This window comes from Artemia franciscana, chromosome 7 (assembly GCF_032884065.1).
Source record: "Artemia franciscana chromosome 7, ASM3288406v1, whole genome shotgun sequence".
Classification (NCBI taxonomy): Eukaryota; Metazoa; Arthropoda; class Branchiopoda; order Anostraca; family Artemiidae; genus Artemia; species Artemia franciscana.
The window spans coordinates 53,577,765-53,596,744 of NC_088869.1; the positions used below are offsets into that span (position 1 = coordinate 53,577,765).

Here is an 18,980-nt window from a genome sequence, read left to right on the forward strand (position 1 = left end):
GTTTTAATGTCTCTTTCAGTTCTAGAATTTTTTTCTCTTTTTTCCCTCTTTTACAATCTTTTTGTCAATCTTAAAAAGTTACTTTAGGGAAAGCATTGTTTTATATTTGTGTCACAAAAAAATTCCTTGCAAAACTTTATTCAGTTGATAATTTTTGATAATAAAATTTGTTTTATTTAGGTATGTCATCATTTCAATGAAGTATCTCAAGGTATTTTGAACCGGGGATTCTCAAACGTACAAAAATGTGTGACTAGATGCATCAAGGTTATAAAATCTCAGCTTCCTAAACGTGACTCACAAAGACGTAGTCACCACCTAGCAAAACACATGGATATTTTAAGCTCACTGGAAACAAGGATTTCTTTGCTTAGCATGACTTACGTCAAATACATTGAAATAGGCGTATCCTGTTTTATACCCGGAAAGGTATTTCCTTCTTATTTTCGAGCCGAGATTACCAATGTCTTAAATACTGTTTTTGTATTTTCGATTTTTAGATACTATTTTTATTGTTCATTCAGAAAAAAAGCTAGACAAAATTAAAAAATAATACTTTATTAGATCAAATATTATATTCACTCTTAATACCTTGTCAAAGTTGAATTTGAAATGTATTCTGAAGATTCTGTTTTATAGAATTATCACAAACAAATTTAATCAATTTTTATTTCTCATTACTTGTGATTCAAGTTTCTAATCTTCTCTGTAAACAAAAGATTTCTATATCCACGCATACTTTGTAAAATTGAGATCAATAAAATAATTCGAGAAATTAATTAACAAGTATTTAACAAATGGATTTTTGTTCGCTTCAATGTTATCTTAGGCACATATATTTAAGAGTGGAAACATGCCATATTTATTTTTTCCAAATTCGTTTTCCCTAGCTCCATTTTTTCTATGAATACTTTCACGTCATATTCTTGAATCAATAGATGCGTTTTTGGCCCTGACATCAATTTGTTCAAGATGCTTGATTTTTATAAAATATCCGCCAAATAAGTCTGTTTAATAATTAAATTTCCATTCCTAAACGTATTTGCGCCCTCATTTTCGTTTTCCTTAACAAAATTGAATTTTCAACTTTGTGTGATAGGTCCTATCGATCTATTTTGGGAGGGAAAATCTTATTATTTTTTTTTCAAATTATTATTACTCAGTTATTTTAAGATAAATTATTCAGTTATCAGTTATTTTATTATTTTAGAAATTATTTGGATTTTTTTTGAAGAAAAATACTTCAATTCTTAATTCTCTATCTGTTATCTCGTGATATACCACTTGCCGTGATAAGTATATATTTTTTAGTAGTTTAAGGGGGGGGGGTTACTTAGACGCAGTTCTTCTTAGACAGTAAGCCTCATAAAGTGAGGAACAGGTAATTGATTCTATATTTATCCTCAGTGAAGGTAATAATGATCCGTAAATGGTTGTAGAGCCCATACCTTAATGGACCTGCATTGCTGAAGCTCTCCAGTTAGGGTTGCGAACCACTGTAGCTATCAATGTTCATAAATCATTAAACGAGTAATCGAAAATATAACTCTACATGTGTACACAGTTCAAAAATTTTCAAAGTCTTACTTGACAAGGAGTGGAGCAATAAGGAATGGAGGCTGGAATGGGACACCTTGGAGTCCCAGACCAGAGCATAAACCCTAGTTAGTCAAACCAACTTAATATTCAAGACAATTCCAAATCAATCCACAAGGCAATTTTTGAAGAAATGCTGAGCAATGCTACAGGATGGAAAATTCTTCAATTGCTCCAAGTTGCAATTTAAGGTATAGTTAAAGATAACCAGTTAAAAGTCAAAAACTCACCAAATTAAATTGACCTCTCCTATGAACATTTTATTTATTCAGACTGACTGACTCATTATGCATCCCCTTTTTTTACTTAGGTAGGAAAGGACAAAGAGGTAGTCCAGCAGAGTAATATCAGCATGAGCTCAAAGGGGTAAGACTCATGCAGGTACCCTCAACAGGGTCAAGGCAGCCCTTTGGAGAGGCTGTTCTCTATAGATCTAGATGTTACACCTGCTTGCACTTGCTTTCCTATAGCAGATCCACCTGCAATGGTTTTTTGCTTGACCATGCAGTTCAACCCATTGTTGAAGAAAGGTTTGTAACTCAAGGGAAATATCCACCTGCTGGTGGGACCTGCCAAGAGTTCACTTGGGGGTCTTCCTTGTCCTCCACCCATATATACAGCCAAGAATACCCCTTTCTATTATGGAGCCCTAAGGACTAGGTCCCCCCTTGGTTTGTTTGTGCCTCCTAGGGAGTTAGGCCTAACCTAAATATCCATATGAAGTTGCCCTATCTGCCACCTGGGGACACGCTGAGTGCCTGGAGGGGCATCTACTGAGCAGCAGTAGAATTAGCATTGTCTGAGAACAAAATAGCCTACATTGTCTGTAGGCTATATTCCTAGCTTAGAAAATAAATTGAACCTCTAATTCTGAAGTAAATTCAAGTAAGTAAAGTTTCAAGTAAAGTAAATGTTAGTAGTAAGTAAATTCTAAAGGATCTTTTAAATCATTTTACTACCTTCTTTTTCTTTTTTAAGAATTAAAAGTAAAAGGAGCTTTGTAGTAACTTATATGATTTAGCACATGAGTTCACACGAATAAATTATCTAGGAAAATAATTATTGAAAGCAAAAGGAGCTTTGTAGCATAAATTTTACCAAAAGCGACGGAAACCCTGGCTTTCAAAACTTCTGTTATGACTCAGAAACCTTACTTAGCCTAATTGAAAATAGGTTAATCAAATTTCATCGAGATAGGGTTGATAAAATTATACTTTTCTATTTGCGAGAAGCATTAATGCCTAATAAGGAGTGTTATATCGGTGAGCAAGCATAATAAGGGAGATAATTAATCATTTTTATTATTAATTCTTTATTGTTCTTTTTGTTCTAATTAAACGCCCGTTGTGTTTCAGGAGTTGCTCTAAAACAATTTGGACAATATTCAAACTATAGTGTAAAGAGTGAGGTATTGAGGAGGGACCGCCCCCCTCATACGCGTTCTAATTTTCGTTTAGCAAGTAATCCTCTATTTTTGGAGAAGCCATGCGTACACAATGAGCAACTTTTATAACTTTAATGACCTTTCCTCGGAGGCTGTGGGGGAGCATGTTATCTCCAAAGGGATAGCTATTCGACTTTTTAACTATGCTGAACCAAATGGCCTTCTTGGAATTCGATTTGATTTTTGGAGAGAAGGCGCATGGGAGGGCTACTTGCTCTCCAATTTTATGGGTGCTTAAACAGGGCACTAGAACTTTTAATTTCAGTTAGAATGAGCCTTCTCTTGATATGGACTATTGGTTCGATACGATCACCCCTGGAAAAAACCCAACAAAACACAACAACAAATAAACACGCATCCGTGATATTTCTTCTGGCAACAAATACAAAATTCCCTATTTTTGCAGATAGGAGCTTGAAACCTCTAAACCAGGGTTCTCTGATATACTAAATCTGGTGTGATTTTCATTAAGGTGCTTTGACTTTTAGGGGGTGTTTTCCCCCCTTTTCAAAAATCAGGCAAATTTCCTCAGGCTAATAGCCTTTGATTGGTAACACATAGCTTAATGTGTCTTATATATTTGGATCAGCTTAATAAGCTGATTCTTTAGATAAATCTATTGGTATAAAAATTCTGTTTTTTACTTTTTTAGTTCTTATTGAGCCGCGTTGCTCCTTTCTTACAGTTCGTTACCACGATAAGACTGAAGATTCTCTTTAATCGCACACAGTTTTATTTCAGGTAATATTTCACCATAAAAAATTATGATTATTTCGATTTTAATAAACTTTATCGCTCTAATACACTATGTTAAGTCAGACGGCCTTTTAGACCCGAGACACACTTGGTTTTTTTTTATCGAGCGTCTCTTAGAGGTGTATAGGATAGTATTGTGACGGACACATTTGGCGGAAAAAACAACGCTGGGTAAAACAAACGTCGATGGCAGCAATGCAGCCGTCTATCTTCACTACAGTAAACGAAGGGCAAAATAAACGATCGTTTATTTTGAAGCTTACGTTTTTTTTTTTTTTTTTTTTTTTTTCTTTTTTTTTTTTACCGCTGACGACCGCTGACGAACGAGTGTGTTTGGGGGGTACATCATAAAAAAAAAACTAAATTGGAAGATCTAAATAAACTTCTTTCTGGGAATGGAGAGGACGGTTGTAAAATAAAAGTTAGATAATTTGATTATAGAGTGTCCGGAAATTCAAAGAAGTTTGAAGTGTCAGGGGATTGGGCCCAAATTGGTCCCTGCCTTCGACCCTTAGCAAAACAAAGCCTATTTATCATAAATAAGTAAAATAAGCGTTAATCCAGTTTATACGCCCTAAGCTAAATAGTATTTTTACAAATCTTGAATTCATAAACGTTAAGAAAATTGTTACCCATTGGATTTCAGAATAGCTTCTAGTTTAACTGCTCCCTCTCCTCAATGCCTGTACGTTTAATTTACTCTAATAAATATAAGGGAGGATACAATGTATTTTCCAATGTGTGTGTGGATGGGGGGGGGTGGGCAAATGTGTCGTTTTTTCAATTATTTTCAGTGAAAATACTAAAAGGCCTATAATCTATTTATGATCTACTATGATCAATGAGACTTGTTATGACTGACTGATTGTATAATGTTTACCACCCACTGTTCGGCACTAGAGTAGAAATGGCGGAAAAGCGCCAGGTTTGTCTCGGGCTCTAGACAGGTTAACAATGCTACAAACCCACGGACCAAATGGTATTGTTTTCTGAAATTGTTTTGTGGAAAGATTCCAAAAACTGTTCATTAAAAGAGAATAAGCATGTCTGAATAAGGAGATGTACTACGAGTGAAGGCCTAGTCAAATACCAATTTATCACTCAATCTTAAACACTTCACAACGAACTTGACTTGTGTAATTAACAATTATATTGCTTTCCTTCGCTCTGCTGTGTATCCAGTAAAAATCATAATAACAATATTATATCCAACCATGTTTCTCCCAGCCTTTTGGGCAGTTTAGCACGATAAAAACTACAGTGCGCCATAAAATATATCAATAAAAGATGTAAAATACCGGTAAAATACAAAAAAAATGGTAAAATACATAAATTACGTAAAATAGTACAATAGGTAAAATACTAATTTTATGGGGCCTATAAAATCACGGTAAAATATCAAATTTTACCATTTACAACACTAGAAAAAAATTCATATTATCAGAACGAGTATTATTATACAAATAATTTATGCAATGCTGTAAATTGTGTAAAAATCAATATGTATTTTAAGCAAACAAACTAATATACGGAATATACGCCAGTGCGTAAAGGCTTGCCCAGGACCCATGGCACTTCTCTGGTTAACTTATCAAACATTGTCTCTAAATATTTGATGCATATCAATATTTGATATGATAACAATATTTATGAATTGATACGTTTTTGAGACGTACTAACATGTGATAGAATAATTTAATTTAATTTTTTTTTAGGTACTAGACGAGCTTTATTCTGTGATTCGCTATGTGATGCTCTGTGGAACAGCGCCAAAAAACACTGGTGAGGTATTACAGGAACTTCGAGACATCTCATCAATGGCAATGGAACATTTTGATGAAAAGGTCGCACCTTTTTTAAAAAAACGTGAAACTTCCACATTTCAGTTGGGAGGTGGAGGTAAGCTCATGTTTTTCTTTCCTACTCTTAATCTATTGGGAAAGAGAAGATAAATTGTTGGAATTCGTCGGAATTCGTAATTTGAGCTAGCCTAGCAAGAAATGACAATTAAAATAAAAGCAAATGGACAAAAACGGAAACAAATAACTTGTAAATATGCAAAATAAAATAAAACAAGGTTAGAACCTTCGTATCAAGCAGCATGACGACACCAAGGATAGAAAAAAGACAAACAAAAGAACTGAGCAAAATATAAAGCAAGGGATAAACAACAAGGTAAAAAAGAAACTATAATGTTTTTGTTGATAGGGAATTTTTCTTTATAGTTCCTTCTGTTGACTGGCTCTAAGTGAAAATTAAACAGTAAGATTAAAAATAGTTTTCTGAATGTTTTAGTCAGATAAAAAGCCAAGGGATACTTGATCATCGATTAGTATTTTTGGATCCTCGAATTGACGGCAAACAAGGCTATTCAAGTTTGATTCCCTGTGCTAAACCTTGTTCACGGATAACAAAATTTTAGGAATTGAAAATCGATTTGCGAATTAACGACTTTTAATTCTATCCCTTAGCAATTTCAGTGCATTGCTGATTTATAATTATTTTCTTGTTTTTAAGGCTATCAAATAGGACTCTTATGGGGAGGAAAAGACCAAGATGTTCCGGAGTTGGAAAAAATTTAATAATCAAGTTTTATATAATCTTGCCTCCCCTCCCCTTTAACGAACAAGGAATTGTGAATCTGCCTGTAGAGTTTGAGTGTAGTAGGTGTTGCACCTTGCGAACTCCAGGCTATCTCGAGGGTAGACCATCACTCTAATTGATGATGAGTTGGTCATTGATTATTTCATGTCTTATGTATATCATTGTTTCTGAGAAATTTCGCGTTTGTTGTGTGCGAAGTTAATCGGTAACTATTGAATTATTTTACTTGCTAAGACTTGCTAAGAATGGCAGTTTTTCAGTGTTTATGTTGTCAAAGCAAACTTTGCTACAAAAGCATTACAAAAAATATTTTACAATTAACAAATCAGAGCTGTTTCTCAATCAATCAATCAATCAATCAATTTATTAATACTAAAAGAAAAACTATCACAAAAGTAAAGCGGTTACTAGGCCCAAGAAGCTTTGCTTGTAACTTCTCCTGGTTATTTTCAATTATTTTCTCTTTTCAGTTGTTACCAATTGCCAAGACCTGTTGTTCTTGTTGATTGAGTAATTTTTAGCTCTTGTTACATACACTTTCCTTTTTTCTGTGCAAAAAAAAGGTATAAAATTTATTTTTGCTGCATAAACACGACTTAAAAGTAACACATGAAGAAAGAAGTATTTACATGTATATATATTTATATCTCAAACTGTTATTTTCACGTCTTTCAAAAGAATGAAGGTAGAACATTTATAGGCTACAATGTCAGAGTACATTCTCTTATGTTTTTTATTTTATTTTAGATAGTGGAACTACAAATGAGTTTATCGAACTCTATTCTGATGTAGTTGAAGGCAGGAACAGATTGGGAATGATGGAAATGATGTTGTCTCTTCAAAAATATAAGTATGGCGTACATCTCCTCAGAAATCAGGTAAATAATGGTGCTAATCTATTTGATCTGGTTAAATACCTATGAAATTTGTGTCTAGTCCTCACAACTCAGATTAATGCCTAATACTAACCTTTTTTTCATCATAATCATCACTAGGCTCCTATTTTTAATTACTAATCTATGAATAAAGAAAAATTTTACCTGTCGAATTTTTCGTCATAATCATCACCGAATGTATAATTGTAATTACCATTATGCTGCTATTGTACAATTGTGACGAGACCCTTTTTCTATGTGAAAGAAATTCTTTAGTTTTGGCGCAACTGAAAGAATTCGCTGCCAAGCTTCACTCATTCCTTAAAACTCGATTTTATTAGAGAGAGATGAGCTAAGTCAGAGATTGAGTAGAGGGTATATGAGTGTCCACTCTGGTTGGTACACCTCGTATTATTAAAAAAACGCTTAAAAAGCACTTTAGTAGCAATACCAGTCATACCTTCCTGCAGAGAAACATACAAATTTTTAGTAGCTGATTTGTCATTGTTTGTGTACCATTTGTCGTTTAAGCGCTTGACACTGCGTACTAATTCATGACCATTGACCTTACCCATAACTGTTTTTTGTTTCAGAGGATAAGTCAATTGAGTGGGTATGTTCGACTACGAATATGGTTGCATGGGTATCAACAGTCGGCCCTTAGATATAGGGCCGAAATATTCAAACAGGTTTTGCTGGTTCACTCTCTTGGGAAAAAAGTCTTCATTATTCTCTCTTCTGTAGTTGTATTATCGAAAGGCAGTGTGGTCTTCGTCATTATTTAGGTCAAGTGGTGCAGGGGGGGGGGGGTGTGTTTCGGAAAATCAACGAGGGCTTGAGACATACCAACGACAGCCTGATGCAGCTGGTTGATATTGACAAATAGCGAAGACTAAGCAGTTGCCGGAAGGCACGGCGCTTTGGTGGAAAGCTTAATCACATAGTTGGTACAGAGTCAGCTATATCTCTAGCTATAAAATGTGAAATAATGTCAATAAAGTGGTTTGGAACAGCACTAGTACTCTTTCTCAGAGGGTATTCCTTATGGTGGGCACATATTTTCCAAAGTTTTGCTTTACATCCTCACTTCATTTATATAATCGAAAGAGTCTATTCCGTATAATCATGTCATTGTCAACGCCATTCAATAAATGACTTTGTACATAGTTCAGTATGAGCGAATAAACCAATTTGCATGCACAAGCAGGCGGTAATGCTTACAAACATTAAATACGGCCATTCTTGTCTTGTAAATATTGTCTGTTCTTGATTAATAAAGCAACCTACTGCCACTAATTTGAAATCCTTTTTCTTTGCAGATTGGGGAGCATCAAAAAAAGTTTTTGGAACTAGAGAAAAGGGCTTTGGAGCAAGAGAAAAAGTTTTTGATACAAGAGAAAAAGATTTTGGAACAAGCAAAAAAGTCTATTGAACAAGAAAAGCTATTATTTGAATTAAGTCGTCAAGTGGCAAGCCTTATGGATTTGGCTGAGCCAACTGGAACCAAAAGAAAAGCAGAAGATAGTCACTCTGGCGCGTCAAAAATGTTAAAATTCGGAAAGATTTCGTGCTTCACAGATTTGAAACGTGTTGAGATAAAAGGTGATGAATTGAGTTTTGACGGTCCATCTACTAGCTACTCTGTTTCAGTCGAAGTGCCAAGAAGTAATGACATTTGCTGTGGTGCAAAAACTATTGAGGATGAACTATTGAGGATGAACCCCTCAAAGAAAGGAGATTCACACAACTTAAAAGGGAAAAACAAGAGAGGTGGTACAAAACCTCTTCAAATTCCAAAGCGATTTACAAGGTCACAATCGAAAGCCCATTGATGGCACCATTATTGTTCTGTTAGTTTGCCCATGGTTCGCACAGAAAAATTTGCTGTGGTGGTTAATATTCGCCGATGGTATTTATGAGTAATTTTGTCCTTATTGTAGTTCCCAGAAGGTTTTACGTTTTTTTATATTCCTCAGTCATGATTACGTTTTCAATTATTTGGTTGAATTATTATTATTATTTTGATGCCAATTATTATTTAGATGCGTGGTAAAAATAAAAGGTTTTCAAGTACATAAATTGCTTTCCGAAGCAACTAAAATTGTTACACTAAACTGCTGGGTAAGTGAATATTGCTTCTATGTGAACCTTTGGTCAGAATTGACACCAACTCGGGTTATTTCGGGGATCCCAGTGTCATCATTCTGTTTAGCAAAAATTTAATAGCATAAACGTGAGGGGGCGGGAATGTTCTCAATTTTAGAAAGTAATGTAATATATTCCCAAGATATAGAGGTTGAAACAGTGGTCTTGATAAGCCAAAGGTGGCATAGGACTTCTTTTAAAACTGAACCCTCCCCCTCCTCATCTAATTAATGATTAATATAATAAATTTTTGTTTTCAGAAAAGAATATCTTTGACATTTGGAGGATATGTAGTTTAGGAAGATAAATAAAATTTCCAGAGATATATCATTTCAACTGACCAATGAAAGTTCTAATCACCAAACCTTATTACTTTCTTTAAAATATCAAAGAAACCGTGCTGAGAAAGCGATTGTTTACCATATTTTTCAACCTATATTCGTTTACTCGTATTTCTTACTCTATGTTTTCATCCTATTTCCTAGCTGTCATGCCTAAAGGTTGTAATTGATATTTCAAAACTTTTAAAGTAATGGCTGAATTTCATTTGCTAAACTGTTCTCAAAAGGATGATCAGCAGGGCCTAACAAACGTAGGGGATTGAAGTTTGATTCTACACATAACACACGAGCGACCCTCTCTCTGAGAACAACTTAGCAAACGATCTTGGCGATTACCACAGTAACGTGAAAATTCAGATACGACCCTTAGTAATGATAGACTCTCATATTCCGTTAATAATTCTATTTCAATGTTTCCTTGGGGTCTTTTTAGGTGTGTAATTTTTTTTTCCCGGTAAACTATGAAGACGAGATATGAAGATCTTGTGTTGCTTTATTAACCTAATTTTGGGGCGTAAAAACTGATTCTGAGTCAATCTTCAAATGAAGACCAATAAATTAATATAAGTTAAGCAAATCCTTGAAATGAATAATATAGTTCTTTTGTTAATTTGTTTATTATATTCAATTTACTTTACATTCAAATACATGTTACATAAGGTGGGGATTCTAGAGAATTTGTAGAATATTTGTTTCTGCCACAGAAATATATGGATTTTATTACGTAATGAGTCTTATAAAATAGGGAAACCCATATCTCGTCTTTGTTCAACGAAGTTCTTACGAAGAAATTTCCATATGGGGGGGGGGGCATGAGATTTATAGGTGTGGTTGGTCCGTTCGTAAAACATTTAAATAAACTTTATATGCATTAATATTTGAAAGTATTTACTAATTTACGGAATTCTGTATCAAAGTTCATATGGATCCAATTTGAAAGTTTTTGAATTTTTCTCCTGTTTTATTTTAAAATAACTTAAAGCAGTTTCTTTTATTTTAAGTATTTTTTCTTATTGATTTTACAATGGTCAAGACTGCATAAATATGCTGATAATTGACTAATTAAAGAAATGTAGACTCCTATATCTATTGTTGCCTTCTAAAAAAATTGATTGTTTTATCTTCGATTGAATACAAGTGAAAAATAATAAAGAGATAATAATATATGTTTCGTTTTATAATTAATATCAGGTTTTCGCTGGGCAATGCTTGATTGCGGTAGTTCTTTCTTTTTAGGCAAATCTGAGTTTTCTATTGTCAGTTCCTTATACTCATTGGTTTAACTGTTGTAGAAATTTGATGATGATTATGGTTGAACCTGTGTTAAAAGAGGAACAATAAGGGATGGAGTTGGTTCTAAACTCAAGTTTGATTCTTTCATTTATTGTAATATGTATTCTTGAAAAATGTATGTTTGAATACGTCTTTTATTTTCTTCTTTTCTTTCATAATTTGCGAGTTCATTTTGCTTATTTCTAAGGTTTTTGGTAATGTTATCATATAAATTGAGTCAGACTTAGGCCTAATCTGTGCTAAGAGAAACTTACCGTAGCACGAAGCTGCCGAAGTCAACAGTTTCTTGGCTATATTTAACTCAGAGTTGCTACTTTGGAGGGGAAAAGACCCTGCGGCTGGAGCTGGCTGGAACTGCAGTTCTCATAGCGTTTTCGGCTGCGTCTGTATCTATTGCGGAATCATGCAGGTACATGTCAATTAAGTACACTAAGTGGCAGTTCTACATACTTTTGAAGCATATTTTTCCCAACATTTACGGATTCTTATAGCGTTGTTTGTCTTCATCTAATATCATTCTTCAGTAGAAATTCATCAATTAGGAGAACTTTTGATGGGTCGGATTTAATCCATTAAGCATAAAAGATAGCCCATTGTTGGGCTTCGACAGGTTATTATCAATGTTTGAGTTGTTGGGTCATCTTTGCATGCAAAGGTAACAAGCCCCTGGTCCAACCTTATGGCAGCGGGATCAAACCCCAAGCCCCGTATTGCCAGGCAGAGCATGAGAATACTGTGGCACAACAGTTTATGCAATTTGTGGGACATTAGTTACTAATATACCAACAAACGCATTCTTTTTTATAAATATGTCTTAAAAGATGCATGGAAATAAAGCCTCAAAGTCCAGGAAATGTTCTATCGACAAGAATAACATATATTTCATAATTGAGGGTGCATGATTACAAAGTCTTTAAGTCGGCAAAGTAAATTGACTCGACATGGATAAGCCAACCACCATCCACGGACAGCAAGTAAACCGCCAAATGTTTTTCTTCTGGGAAGTTTCTACTTTAGTATAGAACAAGGGTGTGTATCTGATACCTGCATAATTCGTTTTTACCCTCTTTACCTTGTTAGTGTAACACCAACTACCAGAACGCTGAGTTTTCAGCAGTTTTAGGTGGGGGGGGGGGTCTCCGGTAGATGATTCATTAGCGACATCTACCTGGAATAATTAAAAATACGACTTGGTAAATTTTCAAAACATTCAACGTGTGCTCTTTACGATGGAATATAATGTTTGAATTTCAGTAGACTTTACGATATACTATCCTTATTTCAAGTAAAAAATTGTATTTGTTGGTTCTTGGTACCATATTTGCCATATTTTGGTGCTTTTATTTTTAGTAAAAATTGAGTAAAGAAAAAACGGGTTTAATTTCTATAAAGCAGTGGACAAAAATAAAACATATAAACTACACTTTAACTAAAAAACTTAAAATACTCCGAATGTTTCGGCCCCACATCCGGGAGCCTTTCTCAACGAAAAAAGAAAATTACAAACCGACAATTTAAGACTTTTTTAAGACATCATAAAAAAATATACCACGACAAATAAAATACTACGAAAAAAAATATAAACAACAAAATAAATAAGAAAAGCTCACATTATAAAAGAAAACTCCTTCACTGAGGGTATTAACTTTAGAAAAAAACAAAGCAACTGTATACAATGAAACTTTCCTCTGCCACATTCGGTGTATAAATGGGAATCTATTAAAAATGAAAATTATAAATGCTTGCAACAAAACAAAAACAGGTCACCCAACCCCAAATCCAATCAAAATCTTACAGGTTAATGAAACAAAGTTATGAATTAAAAATTGGATGGATTTTTTTCATTTGCTATTTTAGCTGCAGTCTGTTGACATGTTACAGCATTGACCTTGCTTTGACTTTCGTTCGCAAGGTTGTACTTGTTTCGGGACAATTATGCAAATCAGTACTCGTTGAAGTTTTTGACTGGTCTTTACTTAAACTATTATAAATTGAATTTATCTTAAAACCCCTTCATCTCTATTAATACTAATACCCCCATAGATAATCTTATTTATTTCTATAGTCTCTCTAAAGTCCTACAGACTTATCAACGATTTTTGTCTGATCAAATAAAATATTGTGATGAGAAAAATTATACATGTGTTCCGCTATAGCGGATTCAAATGTTTCAGGTTTTTTATTCTGTCTTAGCGAGCATTTTGTAAATTCTGCTGTGTTCTACCTATGTAAAATTTACCACAAGAGCATGGAATTTTGTATACCCCCTGTTGTATATTTCTTGGAACTTTATCTTTTCCATTATTTAGCCATGATCTTATATTTTGTCCTGATTTAAAAGCTGTTTTTGTATTATGTTTTTCTTTTAATTCGCTCCTTAATTTCTGTGACAACATTGAGATGTAAGGCAAAGTTATGTAATTTGTTTTTTGATTTGATCCATTTTCTTCTAATATTATAGGTTCCAGTAACTTTTTTTTCCTTTTTTCAATTATTTAAGGAATCATATTTTCGGGATATCCATTTCCTACTAGAATATCCTTATTAAAAATTAATTTACTACTCATGTATTCTGGTGAAGCTAATTTTAACACTCTATCAACTAAAGAAATAACTACCCCCCCTCTTTTTATTTGGATCGGGTGATTTGATGCGAAACACAAATAGCGGTTGTTATTAGTTGGTTTACGGTAAATTGAAAAAAAATAGTTCATTATTCTTTCCATGGATCGAAATATCCAGAAACGGTAACTTATTCTGTTTCATTTTCAATTGTAAAAACTAATTCCCCTCCCAAACTATTTAAATGTTCCAGAAAACCTTCAATTTGTGATTCCCCATAATTCCAAATAACTAAAACACCATCCATATATATACCCCAAAATTTAGGTTTTAAAAAATATGTATCAATAGCTAAAGTTTCTACATACTCTACATAAATATTTGCTAACAGTGTAATTAAGGGTCCTCCCATTGCTAATCCTCTAACTTGATGGTAAAAATTATCTCTAAATTTGAAATTAGTATACCTGCTAGTTATTTTAATTAAATTTTTTTAGTTAAAGTGTAGTTTATATATTTTATTTTTGTTCACTGCTTTATAGAAATTAAACCCGTTCTTTCTTTACTCAATTTTTCGTAAATGGAAAAGCAGCGTGGTCTAAAAAATTATTTTATTTTTAGCTGGTACGTTACTTTATGTTTATTCTTTAGATCTATTTATTAGTATTGGGGAGAGACGGTAAGGTTAGTTCAGATTAAATGTTTATAGGAAGGAAATGCGGGGCTGTAAATGCATATGAATGTGACGTCATTCGTATTAAAAATGTTTTTCGAAAATTATGGCTCTTAAGGTTAATGTCACCGTTTCATTGGGAAAGCCTCTTAGATGACAACCTTACAGTCTAAACACTGCAATATAATCACCCGTTCTGTCAATAGTATCAACCCGGTCACATCATAAAAAAAACCTTTGTTTTCAGGGGTAATAAAAGCGGGGATAATGTTTAGTGACACTTATTATCAAATCCGCAGGCAAAGGACAAGTTTTGAGCTCATCGTTCCAGTTTTGATTGGGTTGAGGGCGAGTACATCTAAATTTCAAATTCTCTTTCCACAAAAAAGCAACCAATGTATGTAAGAAATGTGTTCAAAAGCAGTAAAAAGCAACAGAATGTTATGTAAACATTGTAAAAAAATACAAGATCTCTGAAGTCCTTTTCCAATCAATGTCGTCGGCTTTGAATTTCACTGGAGGGGGGGGGATCAATAACGGAAAATCGAAAAACACTTGTATTGAAATCACTGAAATTTTTCGATACTTTGAAAAGGAAATGTATCAGAAGAGATAACAAATAAAACAATGTTGTAAATACGTTTCAAAAAAGGATAAAAAAAACTTTCGAATTTTATTTGATCGCCACAGCTAGCCTGGATTTCCATGGACGAGGGCTATAAGTTAAACAGGAGTAAAATATCTTTGCCATGGAGCTGCCATAAATTTTCAATGAATAATAAACAAAAAAGTTGTTAGACAACTGACAAAGTTATTTAAAATACCTCAATAATGGTTCTGTCCTAGGAAGATTGGAAGGAAGGGGTCTAGGTACTCGCTTGATCGTAGCCAACATTCTTACTAGAAATTGAATGGGCTACTACAAGAAAATAATACAAATGATAATAATTTTAATTTTTAATCCAGCAAAAAGCCAAAAACTGTTTAAAGATACGGACATCTTCTGCAACCAGTGAACTTGGAAGCATACCATTAGCATGCACGGTGTTTTGTGTTGGGTGCAGTGTCGCCATCTTGTGAAAAATAACTAGATTCTTGAAGTAAAATACTAAATCAGCACATAAATCAGTAGATTATTGACTAGAAACCACTAGAATTATAGTTCTTTTTATCAATGTGATTGTCCTGTGGTGGCGCAGTGGATTTGACCTTAGCTTGGTAACACGGGACCCAGAGATCGAATCACGCTGCAGGAATGCACTGCAGGGCCGACGCAGGGACCATAGTAGTCAAGAAGCGTCGTTAATTCTTAAATAATAATCAATGTGATTGATAATTGTTTTGTGTCTTTACCATGTTCTATACAGGCACACCTATAGGAAGGGTTAAAATTAACCTCCCCCCTAGATGTGGAAAAATACCTTTAGGTTTATATTTTGTTTTTCCCAAGCAAAAATTACCCTTGAAATTTTGAAAAATGCCTTTGCGCATCTTTGAGCAGAGAATAGAACAAAATCCTTGCTTTCCCCCCCCCTATGTTCCCGAATTGGTACCATTGGCTTATACCCTGATCACTGAAAATCGGTTATTGATGATCTAATCGAACTATTTGCTTTTCATTTGTAATTTCTTTCCTTGTCGATTCAAAACCCCCCAAAAATATAGAAACTATTTTCTTTTTACTCTAGTTGAGCTAGTATAATTCCTGGGATGCCATCGACAATTTTGAAAATGACCTTTTGATATTTTCATGGAAAAAAATTGTCTCACCCTTCACAAGTTGAGATAAGTATCGGTCTTATTCCTTCTTTAACAAAAAAACGAGATTTCTTGTTAACTATACGAAACACACCCAAGAAGTGAAGTTTTCATCCTAATGAGTCCTAATGAAATATACCAAAATATGATAAAAATACAATACTTCAATTTATATAATATTATAATTTGGGTGATATATTTACACATTTGGGGGGGGGGGCTTTCAGGCTAGAGTAATCTAACCTTAACCCCACTCCATTAATCTGCAAAATAAACAGCCTAAATTAAACAAGTTCAATACATTCTGTCACCTGTTATTTGTCTAGATGGCTATGAAACCGGTTTTCATAGATCGTACATTCTCCTTATTATCCATAGCAAATTATCCTTATCATAATTTCATCCCCAGACCTATCCTAAGGGGATACAGGGGTCGTGTTAAACCTTAAGATATAGTTAAGGAGCCTTTCAACTATACTAAACAAAATGGATCTCAAACTTCTGATTGAACAATTTTGGGGGAGAAAAGAGACGTGGGAGGGGGGCTAGTAGCCGTACATTTTTTGGTCCAATAAAAGGGACAATAGAAATTTAATTTTCTTTCAAATGAGCCCTCTTCTGCTTTTCTAGGAACGTTGGCTCAATACGAGCACCCCTGGGAAAAATAATTAAAACACATCCGTGGTTTTTCGGCAGAAAATTCATCATTTTTGCAGATAGGGGCTTGAAGCCTCTATAATAGGGTTCTCTGATGCGCCGAATCTAATTGTATGATCTTAATTAAAATTCTCTGACTTTTAGGGCGTTTTTCCTCCCTTCTTTGAAAATCCGGCAAATTTTTGTAGTTTCGTAGTCTTTTATGAGTAAAACTAAGCTTAATGAATCGTACATATTTGGAATCAACATAATACGCCGATGATATATTGACTGATATCAAAATTCTGCTTCTTAGAGTTTAGTAACTATTGAGCCGTGTCGCTCCATTCTTGCAGTACATAACAGTACAAACTGTTTGATATGTTAGCACATGAATCCAAAAACTCAAAGAATAGGACCGTTATCTTTGCTTATTATGTGTTTCAATTACAAATAAGAGAATTTGGAGAATTATTGGTGTTTTGATTAGATATTAGAAGTAAATATTAAAATTATTAGACAATTCCCAGGGTGGATACTTCCCCTCCCCCGACTCCCAACCGACCTCAATCATCAAACTACAATCGATTTAACCTATCTTGTAATTTTACAAATTCTATTATAAAAATCACTAAGTCCTATTTTAGAGATCCTCCCATGTAGAACCCCTACTAGATCCCCCCCCGAGAATATCTTTACACTTCCCAATAGCCAACACAATATGTAAGCAATGGGTAAAGTTCACAACTTGTCACTTAAAAAGGGCCCTAGAACTTTTGCTTTCCGATCAAATGAGCCCTCTTGTTAGTAGCAGTAGCAATAAAGAATCTTGACAAAGCATAATATTGTACTACTAGACAGTAGGCTTGCGCACATGTGGAATTTAAACTAGGCTTAGTTGAGTACTTTTCACTGCACTCCATTCATAGAAACATTTTATTAAGAATTGTTATAAAAATACTGAAATTTGAGTAAGCTTTGCTAGTGTAAAATTTTTCTAAAAAGCATAGGATGGTAAATTTTATATTTTTGAACTGGAGATCCCTCCAGTTCTATAAGTTTTAGACCCCCCTCCCTTATGTGGTGTCCTCTATAGTCCAAACTTAGCGTCTTCTTCGTGGTGCCAGTCTGCCCCTGCTCCTACTCTTTCAAACTGCATAATACATCTAAAGTAATTCAGTAATGGCCTTATAAAAAAGTATGTTGATCAATTTCCGAATGGTTTATTAATAAAAACATTAATATCAGACGTGATTGAGGCCTGGTCATATAACAATGTTTTTTTTTGCAAATAAAATACCGAACACTTACCAAAGAATGGAGAGAGAGATAGATAAAGAGAAAAGGGAAGAAAGTTCGCTAACTACCCAAAAAGATTAAGACCCCCCCCCCCATCCACTTATGAACCGTATGCCTTTTACATCGCATATTATCGCTCTTTTTTGTTCCGTATACGGAATTTGGATATTACCTTTTAGATATAATTTCAACTTTATAATCAGAAGACTTCGATTTTCAGAATGATCAAACAGTTCGTGGTAACGAACTGTAGTAAGGAGCGACCCGGCTCAATAGTAACCAAAACTCTAAAAATTTGAATTTTGATATCAATAGTTACATCAAAAGAATCGCATTTTAATGCTGATTTTAAATATATAAGTTTCATCAAGTTTAGTCTTACCCATCAAAAGTTACGAGCCTGAGAAGATTTGCCTTATTTAAGAAAATAGGGGTAAACACCCCCTAAATACCTTGCTCTTTACGCTAAAGTATTTTTAGTAATTTCAACTATTTATTCTACGGCCTTCGTGATTCAGGGGTCATTCTTAAGGAATTAATCATTCTTAAGGGACAAAATTTAAGCTTTAGTGTAAAGAGCGAGGTATCGACGAGGGGTGAGCCCCCTCATATACGCAATAAAAACATACGAATATAGAAGTTCGCTACGTAAGTTAATTCGTAAGTTACGTATATTTTTTACTTATGAAAACGTTCGTAAAAAATTAAAAGTTATAGTTGCCTTTTTAAGTAATGAAAAAATTGGAGGGCAACTAGGCCTCCCTTCTCGCTCCTTTTTTCTCAAAATCTTCTGATTAAAACTATGAAAAATTCATTTAGCCCGAAAAAAATTAATATGCAAATTTCGTTTTAATTATTTATGCGCGGAGAGCCAAGATAAAAAAATGCATTAGTTCGAAAACGTCCAGAAATTAAACAAAAAAAACTTAAAACGAACAGAAATTACTTCGTATATGAAAGGGGCTGCTTCCTCATCAATGCCCCGCTCTTTACGCTAA

General features: G+C 34.0%; 1 protein-coding gene across 2 annotated transcripts in view; it reads left to right on the forward strand.

Moving 5' to 3' along the window:
- LOC136029460 (F-box only protein 28-like) overlaps positions 1 to 14,181 on the forward strand; it is a 28,044-nt gene extending 13,863 nt beyond the window's left edge. For both annotated transcript variants that reach the window (XM_065707873.1, XM_065707874.1), the window contains exons 3-6: positions 181 to 429; positions 5,512 to 5,695; positions 7,148 to 7,278; positions 8,595 to 14,181. In XM_065707873.1, coding sequence (XP_065563945.1) covers positions 181 to 429; positions 5,512 to 5,695; positions 7,148 to 7,278; positions 8,595 to 9,107 — 1,077 coding nt within the window. In that variant the 3' untranslated portion in view covers positions 9,108 to 14,181. The remainder of the gene's footprint in view (positions 1 to 180; positions 430 to 5,511; positions 5,696 to 7,147; positions 7,279 to 8,594) is intronic.
- The last annotated feature ends 4,799 nt before the right edge of the window (positions 14,182 to 18,980 follow it).